The 20,599-nt window shown below is 39.7% G+C and overlaps 1 protein-coding gene across 1 annotated transcript; it reads right to left on the bottom strand.

Annotated features, from left to right (window-relative positions):
• Positions 1 to 613: 613 nt before the first annotated feature.
• Positions 614 to 20,512, bottom strand: RAB32 (RAB32, member RAS oncogene family). The gene is made up of 3 exons (XM_064413659.1): positions 20,131 to 20,512; positions 4,356 to 4,633; positions 614 to 2,161 (listed from the first exon to the last, which is right to left on the bottom strand). Exons 1-3 carry the CDS (start codon positions 20,357 to 20,359, stop codon positions 2,012 to 2,014), a joined length of 657 nt encoding a protein of 218 aa, XP_064269729.1. The 5' UTR covers positions 20,360 to 20,512; the 3' UTR covers positions 614 to 2,011.
• Between the last annotated feature and the right edge of the window lie 87 nt (positions 20,513 to 20,599).

Genomic DNA, 20,599 nt, shown 5'->3' with positions numbered 1-20,599 from the left:
CACATATTTTCCCCAATCAAAGTTTTTGGGTTAATTAGGATAGGGCTTCATGACTAGTTTAACTAACCTATACACTTCTGCATGAACTGCAGTCCCATTTCCCTCTACCGGGGAGACACTACAATTTCCTTCCTCAGGCCAGTCTTTTCTTAGTTTTCTTGTTCTGACTGGATCAACTTTCCCAATCCAGCAGCACAGTCTTAAAAATCACAATGCTCCCTCTCCACAGAGGGATAGTGAGAATGCAGTTTATAGCACAAAGCAAGACTAGGCATTGAAACAACTTTCCCAGGGCCGTACAGTCTCCATGATTTGAGGTTAAGACCAGACCACATGAACACCTAAGCACCGTGCTATGACCTTGCTTGGAGAAAGTCACTGGCTTAGAAGACATCCTAAGATCCCTTTCACCTGAATTATCTTAGGATGCTAAGCTTAATAAACCCAGTTGTGATTTATGCCAAGCCTTGCTGTAGTAACTTTAAATAATTCTTTAACATAGCACATACTAGAAGATAAAGTTGTTTTCAAATGTCAATGAAAGTATTTGAGTATATGGTGGAACATATGAGAGGATTCATGTTCTTGAAAGCATACAGCAACACACAAAAGATGCCCAAATATATTTATTTAACTCTTAAAAAGTATGTTACTCTTTAGAAAAAAAGACAGCCTAAGAAATCTCAATACAGATTAAAGTATATCAAATCCTGCATATACCTAATTCTGATGTTCACCCAAACATCAGCACCATCAAACCCAGCAAGGTAAGACTTCTGAAGTCAATAGCAATGAGGTACCAGGACAGAAGAAACCCTTAAAATAAAGAGGAGCTTCAAAGCCTTTGAGCCAATCAGAGCCAGAGTTCCAGAACACATTCAAGAACTATGAAATATCTCTAATCCTTTTGAACTTCATTTGCTGCCAAAAATACATGAGTGTTATAACAAAGAAACATAAGTATCTCAGTATACAGTTACAAACTGGTAAGCCAGGTCATTAGTTCAAAGCAGTCAAAAGAGTTCTAAAACTGACAAAGACAGAGCTTGGGGCAGAAAGGTTGACAGACTAGCATGAACCAATTAAGCTATTTCCCTCAAGACCTCTCTCCTTGCTCATGATATTCAGAACCATCTCTAGACAGAAGAAAAAGTTCATCATCACAGGACAGTAAGATACTTACTTTTTGTACTCTTGGTAAAGTTTTCAGTGTTAGTGCATGAAAAAGTTACTAGATGCTTATTTCTGGATGTGCGTAGGGGTGAGGTTACCATAACTATGTGCCAGCAGTACAACTGTATTCAGTAATGTGTTTCATATGTAAAGTATTAGCTTAAAATGTTCAGCCTTAAATTGCTGGAGATGCATTTTTATTAGTATCTCTATAACAATGTCTTTCCCTTGTTAAACACAATAACAACCATCTTGCTTTTACTCAGTGGGAAAAGCCATCTACTCCACTCAATCTTAGTGATTACACTAGGAAAGATACCTCCCATCTGTCATTGGCCCCTTGAAGATTTCTGGGATGTCTTGATCCAGGAGTACTAGCAGAGAGATCCTCATGGTGGGGATAATAAATAGGGACACTTGTGCTGGTGAGACGGCTCAAGTGGGACATAAATGGTGACAAAAGAAAAGTTGACTTTAAAGGTGCAAGAGTCTAGTCACCTAAAAGTGAGTCCTATTTGGAATGTAGCATATGTCCTAGAAGCAAACTAGACACTGAATGTTGTCTTTGTTCCTTTTATGAGTGTAAACACTACCTTATGTTCTCAAGTAAGAAGACACTAATCAGACTTAGATGCAGACACTCAAGCAAGTGGAATGATAACTCACAAGATACTCAGTTTCATGCTAAATGAGAATATGTAAACACCCAAACGAGTCACCAATTCAGATAGTACCAGACACCCCATATGGATTGTCACAACGCAGCACCATAGCAGCATTTTGATTTAAAGCAAAGTCCTGCTGCTCATTCCATCACATCTACTGAACGGTGGTAGCATTAGCAGCACTGTGATTTACTCTCTGCTTTCAATGGGTCTAGGTCCAGTTTTGGTTTCCCCACATCATTCTCTTCATTAGGAAAGGTTTTGTAATTGGCAAGGATGTTTTCCACCAAGAATCGAGCAGCTTCGTCTATGTTGATGTTGTCCTAAAAATGTTGAAAGCAAGGAAGTCAGTGATCTTTTTGAAACAGTCATGCATTCCTATTAACAGTCACACTTTCCTAAAGCTATCCAAAAAGAAAATTCTTCAGTCTTATCAGAAAAACACAACAGTTTAGATGCAAGAAGTCATTACTCACACTTCTTTTTCTGAAAAAGTTAGCAGAAAGGTTGGAGACAAAACTATTCATCTGTATTACAAGCTGAAATTTGATTCTAATCTAGTAGGCATTCAGGAGAATGAGTGCCACCTCTATTTGGAAGACTGACAAATGCCTAAGTGCATTTTTTCATCAGGAAACATCCTAGACATCATCTGCAGTATTGTCCTACCTTTTGGAGCCTTTTTCTGTTTCTGATGGAATTTGGATGCACTTAAGTAAGAGGTTCTTTTATATGATCCTCAAAATCACAACTATTTCTAAGTGCCTCATCCAGCTACTCTGTATATTCTTGTGCATACTTTGAAAAGTCCCTTCCCATACACCCTAAAGAAGGTACGTGTGCAGGATACTTAGAGATGTATTTTGCCAGAATATCCCATTTTCTGAGGGTCCAAGCTGAGTCTCTGGACACAGATTTGACCTGGCTGGGCCTCTGGTAGCACAGGGATGCCATGTTTGGAATTGCTCATCTTTGCTTCCAAAGCAAATACCAGCCCAGTATATTACTGATGACTGAAGATCCAATTATCGGTTCCAACAGAAAGGCAAAAGCAGATTAATAGGGTATCCAAGTGGGCAGGACTTAAAACCATAAACTACTTTGGTGTGCTTAGAAAATGAGACAGTTGTACTATATGTTTGCTATTTCAACTACAGCTCTTCAGAGTTCTAAACAAATCAATACCTAAAATAAAACTTATTGCCTGGATTTTTCTCTACAAGAGATTTGGACGGATTTTTCTCTACAACAATTTTTTTCTACAACGAGAACCTTGTTTTACATTTTCCCATCTTAAATGCTACCTAAAATGCAAGTTGTCACTAGAATTTCACATCAGATTTTTCTACAATGTTACTGGCATTTACTTTTAAGCCACAATGCAGTCTATACATAACAGCATTACAGGCAGGTAAGAGTTCAGGCAAAACTTTTACGAAAGCAGAATCTTGGCATTCTTTTTGAGCATAAAGAGCCTTAAAAATAGAGTTTTTAGTAGCAGATGGGTGAGTTTGGAAATATCTTTTCAAATGCATACAAATTGTTAGCTAATTTAACTAATTCCTTTAACTGTGTATCCTTCTCTTAAAGTAAACAAAGAACAACTTGTTAATTTGTTTCATATAGTCTTAGAGACGCTTTGCTTTTTAAAAGTTATCTGAAGATCATTGTGTAACACTTCAGCAGCAGCTGAAGGAAATAGGCAAGACAAGGGAAAAGTGGACCTTGAGGCCTATCTTACTTTATAAAGGATTTATCAGCCAGACCAGTAATCCGGTCTGTCAGCTACACTGTCCTCATCTAGAGGAGTCCTTAATTTTAAGAATCAGTTGGGCTTTAAGGAAATATTGTGTTTCACTTCCAACTAAGCTGCTGCCACTTTAATTTGTGCATTGACAAAATGTCTGTACAATATATGTACATATATTGTACATAACTGTACAATACATGAAATTACTCAAAGTTAACTGAACAAAGCAGCTGTCTTTCTCAATTTACTACACAGAACAATTTTTCTCTAGTTCAGTCTTGACATTGCCTGATAAAACAGAAAAGTTCTTTAGCAACACTGTGGGTAGGTAGTAATGAGTAAGCAAATAGTTTCTTCACTTCAAATCCTGCTGTTTCCTACACAAAACAGTGACAACAGAAAATGCAATTTAAAAGCCTGCACCTAAAGATGACCTGTATGTTTTGGGGAGCTTGATCAGCATTTAGTAGTATTAACATCTAAAGAATGATCCTCATGCATGCAAGATTAAAAAAAAAAACCATATCAAACTCTGATAATCAAGGTTTCCAGATAGTTTCAAGATGCTCTGAATTTTAGTTAATTTTTAATCTAAATCATATATGCCTCATCCTCTTCAGGAATGAAGGTAGCCTGCACATCACTTCAAATTTTGCTGGATTTGACTACCACTTCTTATACATGATAACTTTATTTCCTACATGATTATATTCATCCTTCTTATGCTCATATTCAAGAGACTAAAAGTATTTTTCTATTAAGCTCACCTTGGCAGACGTTTCAAACCATCCAACAAAGCCACCTTCTCTGCAGAACTGGTCCATTTGAGAGGGATTTTGGCTGCCATCTTTCTTCTGGTCACACTTGTTTGCAAGGAGAACAGCAGGGATGGGGCTGCCATTGGGAAGTAGTACTTTACTGTCCAAATCATGCTTCCATTTTGAAACAGCCTCAAAAGTGGATCCTCTTGTGACATCAAAGACCACAAAAGCACCAACTGCTTCTTTGTAGTATACTCTGGTCATATTTCCAAAGCGCTCCTGGCCTGAAAGAGAGGACAGTCACAGAGTAGATTTATATTGAAGCATGAACTGTATTCAGTGTAAACAGATTAGTGTAAATACCAGCTTAATCCATAGAAGTTTGGCATTTGGGTCTAGTCACCTGGGGCACAAAACATTGCCTCCTCTATCTCACCTAAGTTCATTGTAACAGACTTACTATAACATGAGAAGTCAGATGCTTAAAGAAGTTTGCAGTCCCAACTACAACTTGGAATTTTTCTTTAAAAAAACCCTCAACTTCTATACCTATATAGTCAACTTATTTGTTGAGTAGAGTTCTTTGAGAAGTAATGCCTAAAAACACTACCAACACAGCCATACACAAATAATTATTTCATCCAAGAATATTAAGGCTCGTATCTCAATCTAGTTGCTTCAGCTAAAGACTTAAACTCAGCCTTTTGCTGAATGGTGAGAAACAAGGGGTTTTGCAAGCTTCAAGGCTAACAGCCTTCAAAGCATCTTCTGAAGAAGTCACCTATATTACAGACTTTTCTTTAGGAATAAGTTAAAAAGAAGCTGCTAGCTTAACAGTTCTGGCTAAATCTGTTAAATTTGACTTCATTTTTTCAAGTCTAAGATTTACTCTGGATTAATTTTCAACTATAGAAGTCCTACAGCAATCCCAGGATTTAAAACAAGAACAGTTAAAGTACAATTATTCACAACAAAAATCCAGGAAAAAAATCAATTGTCCATAAGCAGAGAAAAATCAAAAAAGGCCTTTTCTCATTAAGCACAACTACTTCAGCAAGAATACTTGAAATACAGAATTAGTGTGCCAGTTCACTTTTTCTTCTGTTTGAAAGGTCAGACTATCATGGTATGTTTACATTTGAGTGTGTCTAGCAGTATCAAGTCCAAGCACATTGTTTGGAAAGTCTGGGCTACTAAAATAACTTTCTGCTTTGTTTGGAAGTCTCCACTGGGAAAAGCAGTCCCTGAACTCTATGATTTAGTTTTACAGTGTATCATCACTTGAACTTTTATCTTTTCATGCATATGAGGTATAAAAACAGATAAAGGAAGAGCTGTATTTGGAAACCTAGTTGTCCTCTCTTTATAAACATTCAAGTCCACCTTTAATTAGCAAGGACAAACAGATAGAAGGAGAACTGGGTGTTGTCATCACCTTCTCAGAAAGAGACCAAAATTCAATAAATGAAGTTGACAAGAGATGCTGTTCAGCAGTGTTCTTTTCCAGCTCATTTGCCTCATTTTAATGCCAGTAATTCAGAGTACAATTAGCTCATTCCCCACAGACAGTTTGAGAAAAGGTTGCCTAAGCAGCTACTAGAATGGCCTGAAAACAGCAGCAGCTCCAAAGAACTATAAAGAAGCTGACTTTATTTCTGTCTGTTCACTTTAAACTATGATGCTGCAGAAAACAGCATCACTACCCAGCATATTCTTCAGAATGAAGATTAGACATTATTTGTTTCCACTACATCTTGTGTAAGAGCAAGCAGGATCCAAGAAGAAAGCTCTTATCTCCATACTCAAAACAAGTTTTAAAGCAGCATTTATGTCATGGACTTTAAGACCATGCAACAAGCCAGGCACCAAGCCTGCATCTCTGTGACTATGCTTCTGGAAAAGCCACACTGCTAATACAATTCTCCTAAACAGAGTACACAAGTAATTCACATTGTCTCCCTAGGCTGGACTTTCATGCCCAAAAGAGGTTTTTAGAATAGCCTTACTATAAACCATACCACTGACCACTGTTTCCACTAATCAAGTACCGTTGGGGAAGAGATAGATCAGAAGGCTTTTACTACTTCTGCACATCAGCGATGTCACATTTAAAGAAACTTTACTCTTAGAATGTAGGGATTTTGGGTTTGGTACTTTTGGGTTTTTTTAATGAAGTTCCACACAGTCAAATTTACTTACATTAAGCCAGTCACTGCATAGGGCACCACACGAGTTTTGAGAAGCTCCTTCTCAACTTCCTCCTTTGTTGAGCTGTCAGTTTCAGCACCAATTCCTGCCACATGGGAACACCTTGGACTATGCTGAAGCACTGACTCCAGTACCCAATGCAGGGAGACATCCCTTCACACCAAAGGACAGCCCCACAAAACAAACAGTGTAATCTCAAGGTCTACAATGCCCTGTACCAACCCCAGTCTTCTACAGAAAGATTTCTTCAATTCAGCCCTGAAATGGTCCAGAATTGAACACCACTTGCTGTTATTTACATGAGACTGAACATGAATCTGAAGCAGCAAGAGAAACGGTCCCATTAGTCCTCACTATTCAGTGGCTGGAGAGCTGGGAGGCTTCCAGGCTTTCCTTAAGGCTGTTTTTCCAAACACTTGATGAACATTTACATAAGAAAAATCAAGTTGTACTGATTAGTTGCAGGAAGGGTTGCTAGATTGTTACCAGAAGGAATAGACAGAGCATGATCACTACATATGAAAACTAAGTTATTTAGGAATTGCAGAAAAGGTCATTGGGCAGTAACCATTTCTCAGATAGCTGTGCATGCTGTACATAAACAAGGCTGTAATCACTGAGCACAGTGAAGGATGTTATCATTGACCCTTACTGCCTATTGCTCTTCCATCCAAAACAGCTGTAAAGACAAAAATAGGTGGCAAGGTGGCCATACGAGCCTCCTATAGCAATAACCATTCCTGAAACATGCACAACAGCACACTTAAGGTTTACAAAGTGGTGAAATTAGTACAGTGTTACATATAGTTTCCAAAGAAACAAAGTTACAAAGCATAGCTCAGAGCCAAACCTGAGGAGTCAGCCAAAGTTAGCCTTGTCCAGCGGCTGCTCAGTGTAAGAAGAGAGAAGTCCTGCTAGGAATGGAAGTCAGCATATTGCTTGGTATTCTACAGCAGCCACAGTATAAACCATGGGCTTTGGCTGTCCACAACAATGATTGAACTCTTATTTCCAGCAACTCTTATCTCTCTTGTAGTATGAGTTTTAGATTTAGAAAAACATCAATACATATTCTTCCACAGTTTTCATTTGGGTGAAAGTAGAAGCCTATTAGCAAATATTCCTAATATAAAGCTTTAATCTAGTAAGTAAAAATAGAAGCTTTCATGCTATGTCTTACCATTAAACACACACAAGCTCAACAGCATTGGATTCTTACAGATTAAAGCCTTTTAATATATAATAAATTATATAACATATTAATAAATATGCCAAATACTACCCAATATGAGGGCTTCCCTTTTCTAGAGTAACCCAAACCAGGTTATCATAGAGCTGTTTTCACCTCTAGAATTCACATCTACTAACAATAAACCTGACCTGAATACTACCTTGCAACTGCTCTTTCATCTTGTCTGGAGCCTAATGAAGATGGATATACTATATTTCATGCAAAGACAGAAACAACAAAACATGCCCTGCCCAGAAGGTAAGAGTTTTGTTTGGTAAAAGGTATACAACATGAGGCAGGAAAAGAATTCAGTTCAAACTGATTGGACTTTCTTTACAGTCATGTAATTACTGCTGACCTTCTGGTCTAGGATGCAGAGCATTCTAGACAGCCTTTTGAAAATTTAGCGGTAATTTCAGGCAGAGCTTTTGCAAACACTTTTCTGCTTGCAAAAAAAAAAAAAAACAAACCACTAATCCTCCAGATTCTCAAAGTTGAACACAATTCTCTTTGTTCTTAAAACTAAATGTCTCAACTTCTGCAATGCAGCGTTCAGAGATTTGCCATGCCCCTTCCTCTATCCAGCAAGATATTTGCTATAGTCATTTCTCCACATGTGACAATAGTGTTGAGCAGTACAGAAAGTAGATCATACTCCCAAAGAAGAAAAAGGCTAAAACTGATCAGACTAAACTGTATAATCTTAGAAAGAAGAGAGCAGGAAGATAACTAATTGCTTAGTACATCAATATAGAAAGGACATCACAAGATTGACCATTCTGATAGGTCCAGTGACTAGGCATAAATCTGATGCCACTAAAGTACAGCTCTTTAGTAGGTCAGGTGCAAATGAGAAGCTAAAATACAGGACAGTCACAGGGATCAGAAGTTTAATTTGGGAGTATGGAAGTGACTTCATGTAATGCAAAGTTCTGCATTCTCTAACCACAGTTTTCATATCGAAATGACTCAGCACCTATTGTCATCATATTTTCCAGTAATTGCAACAACCTTAAGTGAAATATTTGCACAATGACATGCATCAGGAACTAATCCACTTCCCTCCAGCAGCACCACAGGAATAAAGCTCAGTTTAAAACTGCATTAGAGCTTGGGAGCTATTCTTACTCCCCAGTTTATATTGTAATGGGGGTGGAATCTAAGTTAAAAACTATGTGAAGGAAATTATGGGCTGTAATTTAAGATTTAACATTAGAAGCTTTATATTTGTCCTTTACTGCAAAAGGTAAGTTATCATTGTAACCTTGAAGTACATTTAAAAGAGTTTCTAGAGCAGTCTTTCCCAGTGTAAGGGAGAAATACTAGTGTCCTGTTTATTACAGCAGTATGACTTACCATTGTAGCAGTTCTTGTGAATATTTAGCAAAAAAGATACCCTAGACTCCTATTATTTCACTTATAATTTCAACTTGTAACTCCTCCTACATGATGGGAATTGGGGCTAGAAAAAGCAATCTAAATGTACAAATGACTGCTGGATGTGCACAATAATGAGTTTGTCAAGCTTCCTCCCCCCAGACTACTTATTATATTAATGAGTTAATAGGCAGTTTATATCAACTAATACATGAAAGCTTTTTTTTTTCCAGGAACACCTGAGTGACAATTCCATATTTACAGATCCAATTCTCAGTAAAGTTACTGTCATCCAGTGTGATAGATTTAAACTAAATCCCCTTCCAAAATGGCTGGGAACATAGTTCAATCCTCTAATTGAGTTAGAATTACTGTCACTTTCAAAACTCACCTAAGCCCTTCAAGAGCCACAGGCAGGAAAAGACCACACTTTGGATGCCAGCTGGATTTGAATACAGCAAATATCCAGAATTGCCCTGAGGAACAACCTCCCAGTTCTCCAGATATCTAATGCACATTTCAGCATTATCAGGGCCAGGTGTGAGTTGGCTGAAGTTCCTTTTTAGAGAGATGCATAAACATGTTACTGGCAAGTTACCACTGCTGACAGCTATCCCCCATCTCCCCAAACCACCACATCTTGTCCCAGAACTGTCTTACCTAATTAGACTGGCTCTGTTATTCTGCAAGAAGTAGGTTAACCAAACCACTATCAGTATTACACCCCACATTCAAGTGCATCTACCTGCTTTTTCTCACAGATAGCAGCCATAGTTTGAGAGTAGATAGACTCCAAGACTTAATACCAGATGGCTCCCCACTCCTCAATCTTATCCATTTCAGCTATAAGTGTAAAGTTGCCACAAATTAAAACACAGAGGTGTTGAACTATGCATTTATTTAATGACAGACAAATTTGCAGATGACATCAAGCTGAATGGTGCAGCTGACAGAAGGATGGAATGCCATCCAGAAGGACCTGGACAAACTTGAGAAATGGGCCTATGGGAATCTCATGAGGTTTAACAAGACCAAGTGCAAGGTGCTGCAACTGGGTCAGGGTCCCAACACAGGCAGGGGAATGAACAGACTGAGAGCAGCTGAGCCAACAAGGACTTATAGGTGCTGGTAGATGAGAGGCTGGACATGAGCCAGCAATGTGCACTTGCAGCCCAGAAAAATCACTTGTATCCTGGGCTACATCCAAAGCAGTGTGGCTAGCAAGGCAAGGGAGGTTGATTCTGCCCCTCTGTTCTGCCTTTGTGAGATCCCCAACTGGAGTGTGGTATCCAGCTCTGGGATCCCCAGTGTAAGGACATGGACCTGTTGGAATGAGTCCAGAGGCAGGCCATGAAGATTATCAGAGGGCTGGAGCACCTCTCCTATGAAGACAGGCTGAGAAAGCTGGGATTGTTCAGCCTGAAGAAAAAGCTTCAGGATGACCTGAGGCTTTCCAGTACCTAAAGGGAGCCCTACAAGAAAGACAGAGAGGGGGTCTTTACAAGAGCATGTACTGACAGGACAAGGGAAAATGTTTTTAAATTAAGAGTAGGTTTAGATAAGACATTAGGAAGAAATTCTTGACTGTCATGGTAGTGAGGCACCAGAACCGGTTGCCCAGGGAATACCCTATCCCTGTGGATACCCTATGCCCAGAAATGTTTAAAGGCCAGGTTGGGTGGGGCCCTGAGCAGCAGCGTTGGAACTGGATGATCTTTAAGGTTCCTTACAGCCCAAGCCATTCTGTGATTCTATGACATTAGCAGCTCTAGCAGATGTTAGAAACCTGTCAGTGTTAAGGATCATCCAGCTTGACTTTTATTTTCCACTGCTGTGAAAACATGGTATTTGTGGTTCTGGTGAAAAACACAGGCTAGGAAGTGAGAATTACTAGAATATTGTATTTTCCTGTATGAGACAAGTACTAGAAACAGCCTCACTGCCTGCAGTACTTGGAGTATCTAATAGACAAAAGGAGCCTCAGACAATTACAACTGCTAGTGCCCCTTCTTAATAAGGGTGGTAGGGGTAAGTTAAGTGACCACTGGATGGACCTCTTCCCAACACTAGCCCTTCTCCAAATGCTTCAGAACAGTCTTCAGGACAAAAGCCAGTTAATCCCTGTTCAACTGACTCACACTTTATCATAAGATACAACCTTTGATCCCCTGATTATGTCTATATTAGAAAGCTGCAGGGTGCAGTTGAAGCAGTTCTGTTGAACAATGCAGTGTCAGAGGCATGACACTGACAATATACTGTACAAACACAGTACATGAGAGACTCTGTAGTCATTGAAGAGTTACTGATATCAGCCTAAGTGCAGCAGTCTTTTGATTATTTAGATCATATCACAGTATTTCCACATGTTCACAGAAGTCACTATTTCATTCTGAAATGTTAGGAAGCAGTTTTCTTTAAAGTTCCATTTCTCAACACAGCCAGTTTCTAAACTAACAATTTAACTACATGAAACTTCAAAATCAATGACTGGTCCTTCCATTCACTGCTTGCTGTCATTATTCTTTAACACAGGACAGTCCTGTACACTACCCATGAAACAGCAAGAACACAGCGATGGCAAGTGCTGGAAGCTAGACACTAGATTTCCACCAGGAGCTATGATTGCTTCTACCAACCTAACAGAAAAGGCATGCCATTCTCTCCCACAAAGACAGAAAGTTTTCCCTCAAATAATTGCACACCCCTCACTGGGAATTTTACAGCAAGACTGAAGTTTTCATTGCTGCCTGTAGTCTTGGGCTAATCTAATTACTTAATAGTCCAAACTGACTTCAGCAGCTTACCATTCTGTCATTAAAAAGTTGAGAGGCAACACCCTGCACTTAAGAGTTCAATGGATTTTGTCCAACACCATGTGTATTTTATGCAACGATATGATAGTCATGTTTGTATAAGAATCCACCTTTTTTTTTTTTGCATCTTTGCTAAACAGCAAATGAGAGACAAAGTCCCTGTTTAAGCACTAGATTTCAATCCCCAGAAAATCAGTGTAATCAAGCTAAACAACTTCTAACTAGCTGTCAAATGCAGCACGTATAGAACAATTCCCCTGCATTAGTTTTCAAAGGAGTTGACATAGTCCAATTAGTGCCAGCAACAGCATTAATTGGTACTTCCTACCTTGCTTTAGCAAGACTTACCCAAACAAGTAATCTGCCAGAGTTAAGCTATTTCATGCCTGCCATTCTCTGATCCATATCCTTTGGTGTGCTGCCCTGCAGCCAGAGCTGCACTGTGTACTTCACAGTGATGCTGCATGGCACTACAGCATTTCACAGCACACAGGAGAACAATTCTAAAGTCAGTTTGTCTCCAGAACAACTTTATCACGAGACTGAAAAAATGTTAATCTCTAAAATGGTCAATGTGTCATGGCAAATTGTGTGTGATTGGAATTTTGTATCAAATTGCTGCCACTTTGCTCTACCCAGCGCTCAGCCTGAGAGCATTTAAAGAACAAGTTCCCATAAGCTGTTTGCAGTGACAGTCAGAGACTACCTCTCAACCTATTACTTGAAAAGCTGCTAAAATCCATACAATAAGGAATATTTGTTTTCATTACCTGCTAAGATAGAAGCCTCTGCTACTGTGAGCTTGCCAGCCTTCTCTAGATAGTCAAGACATTTATTTCTAAGCAAGCTCTATAAAGCCCTGAAATCCTTCCATTTCTCAAAGCACAGTCACACTCCATTTATCCTCTTTTTGTGTTTCCATAGCCAGAAGAGATCTTTGAATATTGAACATTGTACCACAGTAGCTTGAGAAGCATGCTGTGCTTTGTAGTCACTGCTTACTGCTGGTCATGCTAGCTTTAAAATCCACAGGAATTTCACAAGAGGTATTCCTATATTTCCATGCAAAAATATAAACAGACATTCCCTTCCTGCAAATCACTTCTTTCTACCATGGCACATCACACTTCTGAACCTCTGAAGCAAGTATTTGGAGGGAACCATTTACAGCAGACTACAAAAGCAAAGCAATGGTTACCACTGGAATTCATGGAAGGTATGTCTGACAGCTGTGAGACTGAATCCAGTAGTCTCACTCACAATGAGAGGGAAAATCTTATTTTTTACAGCATGCTAATACCTTTTCTGGAACCAGTCAGCTAAGATTATTTTCTTTGCTTTATGTCATAAGTTGAGAATTACCCCTTTATAGCACTTGCCAACTCAAACTGTACTTGTGGATGTGCACTTTGTTAACACCCTGTCCTAATGTGCACCTAAAGGAAACTAAACTGATAATAGGCAAAGTGGAGATGTAAATAAGTTTAAGCACCAAGACTCTTAAACTGCAACTTCTGAAGATGCAAGGAGAGTTGATAAAGCTTGATTTACATTCATGTGAATGCCATACATTAAGAGAAAAGTGTGTATTCAACATTGTCTGCACCAGTTTGTCTCTGAAGGGCAATGTGCTTGACTTGTCAAACCAGCTTGATTTCTGACTACTTGAGTCAGTATTATATGAAGGGCAGGAATATAATACTTGCCTTCAGAAAAGTGGGTGACCCATGTAAGATGATAATTTCTGCAAAGTATTCCAGTTTTACAAACTAATCCAAAAATTAGTTATGCTGAGCACTATGTTCTATTTTTCCTCCTGTCTACTGTGTTGCACGTAAGAATTCAGGTATTGTTTGCCTTTAAGGTAGATTTCCCCTGTCCATTTGATGTATACCTATTCAGCCTGTATTAGAGTACTAGGAAAGAGTTTTTATTGTGATCTTGTAGGAAGCACAAAACTTCTGAGCAACTGCTGTGTGATGTGTTTGAAAAGAAGGCTGAAGCACCATCTATTCCATAGTGAATAGACACTCAAGCACAAAGTACTTTTCCATTGTTGACAGGAATTAAAAGTACCCATAAGATAAAGACACTGAACTTTATTTCAAGCCAGTACTAGATTGGGTGGTCTTTTAGGATCACATCTTTAACCCCATTTCTCATAGAACATCTTGAAACACCTTATGAGGAAATTCTAAGCTCATTTCCAAGACAATCAAAGAACATCTTCTCAATTCTCCCATTTAACTGAACAGTCCTGCCTTGCATAATCAAAATTACCACCTAGACTATCTTACAACACCAACATCAAGACAGTAGCATTTCCCATATGCTTACGGAATTCAATCAGCACAATGGTTATAGGCTTAATCCGAGATAACATATACCATAGTTTGAGTGGCTACATAACATAGTACGAAGCAAAAGAACCTTTGCCATCATTAATGCTTTGGTACCCCACCGATAAGACGTGGAAATTCCTTCATTAGACCAACAATCATACCTCATACCTTGATAACATTTCATTAAAAGTGTATTTAAACAGGACTCCCAAAAAAGAAAACATTCAGAAATTTGTTTGTATTCAGAGATGTCTGAAAGTTGGAAAAACACCAAAACCCCAAGCTAAACACATTCAGAACTTATTTCGATATTTAGCTGTAGAGCTCCAAGCACAGCAAGTCATTCTGAAGTGAAAGCTCATAATCCAAATCCAGTTATTCCAGAAAAGTCATAAGAAAGGACACCCACACAAGATTTCCCACAGAGGGGTGGTTTCTAGAAGGAAACAAAGTACACCTTCAGTGCTGTTTCTTGCTTCTGAGTTCAAAATCTATATGACCAGGCCTTCTACTTCCCATTCCCAAACTTTATCTGCTAGTCTTGCATGTTTCCAGTAAGCACAACCCTTAAGCAAATTTTCTCTCATGAGTTTTATATTTAAACCTGTGTGAGCAGGAAGCAGTCAGAAATTAAGTCTTTCATATCTCCATGAGTCTACAGACATAATCACCTAGAAGGTTCCCCAGCCCTGACTGGGAGCTTTCTGACCTGCCTCAGCTATAAGCATAATTATAGCACTCCTAGTCTCCACCTGAAGGCTGCTCCTGGAATCTCCATCACCATATAAACTAGGAAACAACCTCAGAAAACTTACAAGTTTCTGAAAAAACTCTGAGTTCCAAGTTCTGCATCCATTTCTGATACAATTATTTGTGTACACATCCTTCACTCATTAAGACTATTTATAGTGGTGAGAAAAAAATTCCCACATTTCAGGGAAGGTTATGCCTGGATTGTCTTGCCTTCACCTTATGCTCACTTGTACCAGGCATATAGCTAAGCAATTTTTTCATGGTTTTTTCTGCAAGAGTTGCCATTTTAATCCCTTCAATATGCATTGTGGCTAAGGACAAGTTGTAACAAGAATATCTTAACTACTTTAGAGACTGCTGCCTCCAAATTCTCCACACTTAGGAGAGACTTCCCTGCCAAGCAACTGAAGCATACATGCCTCTGGCACGGGTAGGGATATGGAACAGCAGAAGTTTTCTGGTTGTTTTCCTATAGACTTTCAGGGATGTATTAACATCATTTAACACTTGCTTTAGACCTTATTAAAAACAATAAAATCAGTCCCTAATTCAAGAAACAAGCTAACGCCCCAGTACACAGAAGCAACTTGGAAGCCACATGCCAGCAGCACAAGTGCAGACTAACTGGAATACAGAGCTGCTTGAAACTAGGGTTTAGTTTACTATGGAAGTAAACTATCTAACATACTATAACTAACTGCCTGGATGCCTTTGAAAGTCAACCATAGCCATGGTTTCCTCTCTCCCATTTTTCACGGCTTCCTGTAGATAAGCCTCAAAGTTACTTAGAAAGTTAACTTGCTCTTAACACCAACTCACATATCTTAACTCTTCTTCATACAAAAAATGGGTTATTCCAGCTCTTCCTCAACTTAGTATTTAACCAAAATACTTCATCTGATTTCTCCATCCTCTTGGGGACTTGTATATACTTATAACAAGTTACAGTTCAGTTCCTCTCAAGGAGACATGCAAGATTTTAGTATCAGATTTACATGCTACACACTGCTTATCATTCAGCTCTTGAAACCCTTTAGAGTAGGCTTACAGCACCAAAGTACAATGAGTCCTCTTCTGTTTGGCCAACTTCATAGACATACTCTGCCAGTTAAAGCATTACTTCAGTTTTAATAAATATTTATACGAAGAAATTTTAATAAAATCCTGTAAGAAGAATGCTATTACACAAAAGTTAATTCAGAATTCCTCAAAAAAGCTTTAAAATCAAATTTGTCTACCAGTTGCCATTAGTGACATTCTTCATGAGAAGCCAAACTCAAACCACCATCTATGATCTTTACCATGCCTGCTCCCCAGAAAACTGCACTTCATACAGGCTGATGTGAGTGACAGTGATAGTCAACATGAGCACAAAAGCAGCGACTAACACAGTTGCTGGTTTTACTAGATCAGCTCAAAAGTTTCTATGATACTGAAAATCCTTTAAGCACTCTTTCAATATCACCTGACAGCTTCATCAATATGCCACACACTGTGGTCAGTGCAGTGCTCACTAAAACAGCACACCTGTCAAGTAGGAATCTCTACTGTTTTGAAATAGACTACAAAAACACTTCCCTATCATTAAGATTTCTTTGGTTTGCACTTCTTTACCACAATGACTCATTCCTACATCCTATTTATTTTGCCAATCATTTATGCCCTTTGATCAATGCTTTAACACTTTCAGAATTTATCCCAGAAAGATAATTTTCCATTACTTCATGCATCAAAATAAAGGCAACAAAACACACAAAGCAACAAAACCAAACAAAAAAACCCCAAGAATAATGCCAAAGGGCAGCTAAAGTTCCAGCATGAACACACATAATCTGTCCACATTCTTTCAGAATGCTTCTTTCTTTATGCTGTAATCAAGATGATTTGACAGTGACTGATCAGTCTTACTCTCAAGCTTTTTCATCACCTTTATTTAAGAAGTTACAACCTATGTCTAAAAACTAAAATAAACTATCTCTGAAATACAAATGTTTAGGCACAACAGTAACCTTTCTCCCTCTTCATTATTTTACATCCCTTCCCCTTGGATGCTGCTGCAAGAATTTGCATTACTTTGTACCTTACAACAAGAGGGCTATTTTCAGCAGAAAAAAGAAAAAGCATAAGCAGTGTAACGTGGTCATGCTCTATTTGACAGAATTATCTAATCACAAAAAAAAAAAAGACCCAAAACCAAAACAACGTCAGCTAGCACAAAAAATTGAAATAATCCAGTAACCTACTGCATTGCAATAAACAGCACAACATTCATCACTTTTCCTATAATCAAATCAGAAGCAGCATAGTATCTGCATTATGATCTTTAGCTGATGCATGAACTACAGGGTCAGTTCTTATCATTGACTTAGGTACAAAACTTTCATTTGCATCACCCAGCTCTTTAAAGAAAGCTTCTTACGATGAGCTGTTACATACAAGCTTTGATCTAGTGAAAATAACATCCCTTTCTATGCTTAAGGGTTAGACTTTAATTCAACAGCCTTTTAAATGTATCAAAATAAATTCAGAATGCCAGCACTATATTGCTTGCAGGGAAGTCACATGTAACATTACTTACCATAAGATTCAGATCTCTTCAAGAGATCTAAAGCCGTTTGTCTGCACACACCAGCAGGCAAAATTATCTACGAGCTGTTGAAAGCCAGAAGACAGCTGGGCTGATGAGTTAAAAAGGAATGACTATCACATGCTCAGACACTGCTACACTTCAATAAAGCACTTTAGAGAATGTTGTCTACGATTATAGAAGCCATCTTCAATCTGGTTCTTGAACTAATAGCTTCAGTATAAATCTGTTGACATCCTAACATACTTGGAAATATTCCTGATTGTACACATACACAGCTGCAGAACACACTCCCAGGTTGAGGACTTCAGCAGCTTTAAGACCATCAAATACCCTTAAGAATACTAAAATGCTCTTTATTTTACTAATTAACTCTCAGATGTTAAGGGCCATAGGAGTCCAAATTGTTGCTGTCACACTGGCTCATCACAACCCAATAAAAAACACCAAGATTACTTCTCTTCTTGGTCTTGTTTTTTTCATTGGGCAAGATCCCCCCAGCCCTTTGGAAGCAGAATACCCTAAACTAGCACATCAGACTAAGAGTTTGGAGTGCAAACTGCAGAACAGTTGTATCTCCCTTTTTAATTTCTGCTAGGGAAATACTAGTCAGGGGTTTCATGTAAAAGTCTTATAAAATAAGAAAAATATTCAAGTGACAGGAAAAATTTTAATTCTTCAACCAATTTACCACAAGCTTCCAGGGATTTATCAGCAGCTCTTCACTTAGTCTTCAGCTAGCAGTGTCAAAAATACTCCAAGGGCAATAATCAAGAATGAAGAATACTGTCTTCTGGATCATGACATTAATGCATGGATGTACTGATAGAACTTCCCAAGCTGTAAATAGGTTCTGTCCAAACTTTGTGACAAGTTAAAGCTAAGTTTCTACCTATCCTGTTGAAACTGATTGCTTTGGCAAAGCACACAGCCTACCCAAGTCTGAGCAATGAAGGGCTGAGAAGTCAAACACAAGGATGGCAGCCTGCCAAACCCCAGGATGCCAACAGCCTCCCCTCTTCAATCTTTGGAACCCCGGGCTTGCTAAATATACCCAGAGGATTGCAGTAGTTTGTACTGATACTGTTAATTGAGTCACAGAAAGTTAAAACTGATCACAAGAGGAACACATCAGAAAAGAAAGCTTGCCAACATCTCACTTGCTCTTCTAAACAGCAATTAGAAAATATTTTCATTTGCCCTACAGGCCAGCAACAGAAAGATCCATGGTATATTTCAGCATATGGCAGTACAAAGGCTTTTCAGTTTGAGCAATCATCTTTGAAGTGTTTTAGAGCAAAAAGAGGCGCTGAGGTACAGCTGGTCTGTCACAGGGTTACAGCAGCCACATGTCACACTTCCTCATTTCTGAGCTTCCACGATAAGCATAAAGTTCACGGAAACAGTAGCTACCGGCTTTTTTTCCTTGGGTCTTCCAGCAGTGCAAGTTTAAACACTAGGATTTGAAATAAAGTCTGCTTCTTCAGATCCAAGGAGATATTCTGATGGTGATAGACAGGAATGAGGAGAGTTGCAGGGTAACACCTGGGATGCACACAAAACTAGAGATGCAATACCAAACAAGGTGATCATGGAGCTAAGGGACAGACTTCTTATGAGACCACGGCAAAACAGAGATTGTTCTGTGGCATTTGACACCACAGCATAAGCAAAGTTAACCATGATATGTATACAGTTGGAGTCTTGGAAACAAGAGATGCTGAAGAACAGGTTTGAATCACACATAGGAAAAGAATAATGCATGGTTTGGACAAGTAGACAGGACTTTGCTGCTTCCATGTGCCCATAGTATGCTTCTAATACACAAATGTGAGATTTGAATATAGAACTAAACATAACAGAAGTTCCATTCCCTCACTCAATGCAGCAAGGATGAAAACCACTTTTAAATTAACCAGGTGACTCTAAGCACACAAAGCTTAAGCATTCTTCCTTTGAAGAAAATTTTAGCTGTTTGAGTTACCTTTAACCTGTAAAGCATGGTGCATTAGATGCATTACAGAGCCATAACCCTGAGTTAGTTTCAGCAGGAGCCAAAACCAAGGCCACCACCACCCAGACAAGCAGGTCAGGACGAGCAGTATGAGCAGGAATACTCCCGGAGCCCTGGATCCAGCAGTGAGAGTAAAGCAGCAGTTCGAGGACTGCTGTAAAACCCTGGGCCAAGCCAAGAACCCCAGCAAGTCTGCTAACGGGAAAGGGCAAAGCCTGTAAAAAGTGAAAAGCTTCACTCCTACATCAAGTCCTTCCTCTACTCACACCTCAAGGGCAAGAATGAGAGATTGCTTGTAACAGGGGCAAGACAAAAAAAAACAAGAAGAGACATTTCCCAGCCAAAACACTTTGGCTGCTTTTCTCCGCAGAGGCCGTGCGCAGGGCCGCCGACCGCCGGATTCCCAGCGCCGTCCGGGCGCACCCTGCCCGGAGCAGCCCGCCCGTCCCGTACCTGCGATATCCCAGAGCTGCAGCCGCACCAGGGTCTTGCTGTCCCAGTTGATGACTTTGAGCGCGAAATCCACGCCGATGGTGGCCCGGTAGTGCTGGGAGAAGAGCTGGTGCACGTAGCGCTTGATAATGCTGGTTTTTCCCACTCCCAGCTCCCCGATGACCAGCACCTTGAAGAGGTGCTCCCGGCACTCCGGCACGCCGCTGCCCGCTCCTTCCCCGCCGGCCATCCCTCCCTCCCTCCCTCCCGCGGAGTGGCCGGGCTGCCGGGGCCGCGGCTCTCCCGCTTCTAAACTTTCCCAGGCAGCAACTTTCCTCCAACTTTCCCCAGCCGGCTCCCCGCAGGGCCAGCCCTCGCCGGGCGGGGGAAGGCGAAGCGGGACAGCGGGTGGGAGGGAGCGGGGAACCTCGGCCACCACCTGACTGCAGTCACAGGACGCGGAAACTCCGCGGGCTTATAGCGGCCCGGG

Source organism: Passer domesticus, chromosome 3 (genome assembly GCF_036417665.1).
Source record: "Passer domesticus isolate bPasDom1 chromosome 3, bPasDom1.hap1, whole genome shotgun sequence".
NCBI lineage: Eukaryota > Metazoa > Chordata > Aves > Passeriformes > Passeridae > Passer > Passer domesticus.
Note: the sequence above shows the minus strand (reverse complement) of the source record. Positions and strands in the feature narration are given on the sequence as shown.

What these genes read in the sequence shown, in the direction of transcription:
- RAB32 (XM_064413659.1), bottom strand. Translation starts at nt 20,359, where the DNA reads ATGGCCGGCGGGGAAGGAGCGGGCAGCGGCGTGCCGGAGTGCCGGGAG. An exon ending in GCAGCTCTGGGATATCGCAG is followed by an intron (nt 4,634 to 20,130) that starts GTACGGGACGGG and finishes CCTCTCTTTCAG; the next exon opens with GCCAGGAGCGCTTTGGAAAT. An exon ending in GGTTTGAAACGTCTGCCAAG is followed by an intron (nt 2,162 to 4,355) that starts GTGAGCTTAATA and finishes CAACATTTTTAG; the next exon opens with GACAACATCAACATAGACGA.